This window comes from Sceloporus undulatus, unplaced genomic scaffold, assembly GCF_019175285.1.
Source record: "Sceloporus undulatus isolate JIND9_A2432 ecotype Alabama unplaced genomic scaffold, SceUnd_v1.1 scaffold_9741, whole genome shotgun sequence".
NCBI lineage: Eukaryota > Metazoa > Chordata > Lepidosauria > Squamata > Phrynosomatidae > Sceloporus > Sceloporus undulatus.
In genome coordinates, this window is record NW_024812660.1 from 1 (window position 1) to 2,584 (window position 2,584).

The 2,584-nt window shown below is 52.4% G+C and overlaps 1 protein-coding gene across 1 annotated transcript; it reads right to left on the bottom strand.

The window, feature by feature from the left end:
- Positions 1 to 6: 6 nt before the first annotated feature.
- Positions 7 to 2,578, bottom strand: LOC121918374 (arf-GAP with Rho-GAP domain, ANK repeat and PH domain-containing protein 1-like). Its single transcript, XM_042444430.1, has 3 exons — positions 2,216 to 2,578; positions 1,762 to 1,897; positions 7 to 542 (listed from the first exon to the last, which is right to left on the bottom strand). Exons 1-3 carry the CDS (start codon positions 2,337 to 2,339, stop codon positions 290 to 292), a joined length of 513 nt encoding a protein of 170 aa, XP_042300364.1. The 5' UTR covers positions 2,340 to 2,578; the 3' UTR covers positions 7 to 289.
- Between the last annotated feature and the right edge of the window lie 6 nt (positions 2,579 to 2,584).

Genomic DNA, 2,584 nt, shown 5'->3' on the forward strand with positions numbered 1-2,584 from the left:
CATTATACTTAATGGGACTTGAGCATACATGGATTTTGTTATACACGGGGGATCTTGGAACCAAACCCCAGCGGATAACAAGGATCCACTGTATTAAAAAGCTTGGGTATAAAACTACCTTCAGGTTATATGCATAAAGTGTAGATGGAACATAAACTGGTGTTTGGAGGTGGGTCCCATCACCAAGAAATCGCCTGAAGTATAAGCAGATATTCCAAAAGCTGAAAAAGCCCAAAATTCAAAAGCTGTCTGGTCTCAAGCATTTCAAGTAAGGGAGGCTCAACCTGTACTAATCAAATGTATGTATGTATGTGTATATAGAGAGGGGTTTGGACTGAAGCCCAGAGCGGATCCACTCCTCCCCCCGATGCCGATGGTCACTCTGGAGCCAGACCTTCTGCGGCCTCCATAGCCCCCCCCCAGTGTCAGGCTGGCTGACCTTTGCGATGCACTTGACCCACTCCTTGGCGCCTTCGGGGCTGTCCAGCCCAAAGAGGTAGAGCCTCTCCGACTCCACAAACACCTCAAAAGTGTTTGTGAACCTGCAAAGGGGGCAAAGATGGAAGGATCAGGGAGCAGTCTTTGAAAAGCGGGGTAAATCTGGGGAGAGGGTGGTCAGCAGGTGTCCTGATAGGTGGGCTTCGGATCATAGAATCATGGAAGAGACTCCAAGGGCCATGCAGCCCAACCCCTTTATTCTGCCATGCAGGAACTCCCAATCAACAGACCTGGGATCTACAATGTACCACTTGTTTATTTATTTTGCACCTCCAATGTTTATGTCACTGTACAAAACAAAACAAAAGATGAGCAGCCCCACCAAAGCAGTATAATCTATTTTTTAAAGGAATACAGGGAAAGGAAGGGACTGATATAAACTTAATTTTAAAACACAGAACACAAGAGGAACTTCCCGGCAGTAAGGGCTGTTCGACAGTGGAACAAACTCCCCCGGAGTGTAGTGGAGTCTCCTTCCTTGGAGGTCTTCAAGCAGAGGCTGGATGGCCATCTCTCAATGGGGATGCTTTGATTGTGATTTCCTGCATGGCAGAATGGGGTTGGACTGGATCAGGGCCCTTGCAGTCTCTTCCAACTCTATGATTCTATGCACTGACAGGTTTGTTTACTCATTCCATTTCCACCCTTGAGATTAATGGGGTTGCCGTGAATCAACAGGCAACTTGCAGGCGCACAAACAAGCACACAAACACAAATGCAACAGAAGGAGCAGCCCACAAATATTCAGGGGACAATTCCAAAAACTGGAACTGCAGGAGAAAATGGAGGAAGCCGAGGCAGAGAAAGGAAAACCTCGCTGGGCTGAGAAACGGGTCGCCCTTCATGTAATGAGGGTCCCCATCCGAAGGGAAATGAAGGCAAAGTGGATTGTGCAGCGTTAAAACCAAAAAAGGTTATTGTGCTGGATCCTAAAAGATACGAAGGAACCCCATAGCCCCTATGAGATGAATTGGGAGTAAGCCATGTCTCCCTCCCAGTTAGTCCTACACCTGAGTCCTTTGCGCCATTTTGTGCTAAAACTGGCAGTTCTTTGGAAGCAGAGGCTGGGTGGCCATTTGTCCTGAGGAGGACTTGGATGGTGTCTCCTTGTGGGGCAGAAGAATGGGGCCAGACTGGCTGGACCTCAGGGTCCCTTCCTAACTCTACGGCCCCGTGGCTCTGGCATGGCCACCTCTTTGGACCCCAAAGAAACGGTTCCCTCAAGTGCCCTCCGGTCCGGGCCAAGACAGGACCGCTCTTTACCCATGAGTCTCCGGGGGGTTGTTCACGACGGACACGATCTCCTGCATCCGGATCTCTCCGTTGGGAACGGTGCTGGTGTTGCTTTCATAGTAGCTGAGGACGCCATCGTGGAGGCGGCACCAGCGGCGGCTGAATTCTGCCGGGAAAGACCAGGACAAAAAGTGACCAGGCTCCTTCGGGAGGAGAGGCCGAGGTCCGACACGGCCCCCGCCATCCCGCCCTCACTATTAAGAGCAAGTAAGGACTGGCCCTTTCTCCCCACAACAGGAGAACAGGGAGTATTCTACCCATACCTTCTATCCAAAAGTGTTCCAGGCGGCTTGGCCACAGAGAGGAAGCCATTATGGGTCACGGAGGGTAGAAGGATGGAGCAGTGCCCCTCCAGGCTGGTGCCAACATCTATTTGGGGGACGACTGAGTAGCCCAGCCTCGCCTAGTCCTAGACCGGTCTTACCTTCCCGCGCCTTCCGCTCGTGGGAGGGCTTGGCCACGGAGGGGGCCTTGTAGAGGAAGCCGTTGTGGGCCACAGAGGGCAGGAGGACTGAGTAATGCTTCTCCAGGCTGGTGGTAGCATCCATCTGGGGGGTCTCTGCCAAGGCAAGGGACAGTCAGGGGGAGAGAGTCCGAGGGTGGGTGAGGGTCCGAAAGCAGCCCCAACAGCCAACAGCCAGACAGGCCAGCAAAGGCTCCATAGGGTCCAGGCGCAGAAGGAGCAAGGAAAGGGGAGCTAAATGGGACGGAAAGGGAGACAGCGCTGGCAAAGGCCTTTCTCTACAGGGCTCCATCTTTCCAGACAAAGGTGCCCAAGTGCTGGGACTTTTTG

Excerpts from the sequence above, each read along its gene's own strand:
- LOC121918374 (XM_042444430.1), bottom strand. The coding sequence starts at position 2,339 with ATGGATGCTACCACCAGCCTGGAGAAGCATTACTCAGTCCTCCTGCCC. Across the intron at positions 1,898-2,215 it reads CGAGCGGAAGGCGCGGGAAG|AATTCAGCCGCCGCTGGTGC; the intron begins GTAAGACCGGTC and ends CTTTCCCGGCAG. Across the intron at positions 543-1,761 it reads AACCCCCCGGAGACTCATGG|GTTCACAAACACTTTTGAGG; the intron begins GTAAAGAGCGGT and ends CCCCCTTTGCAG.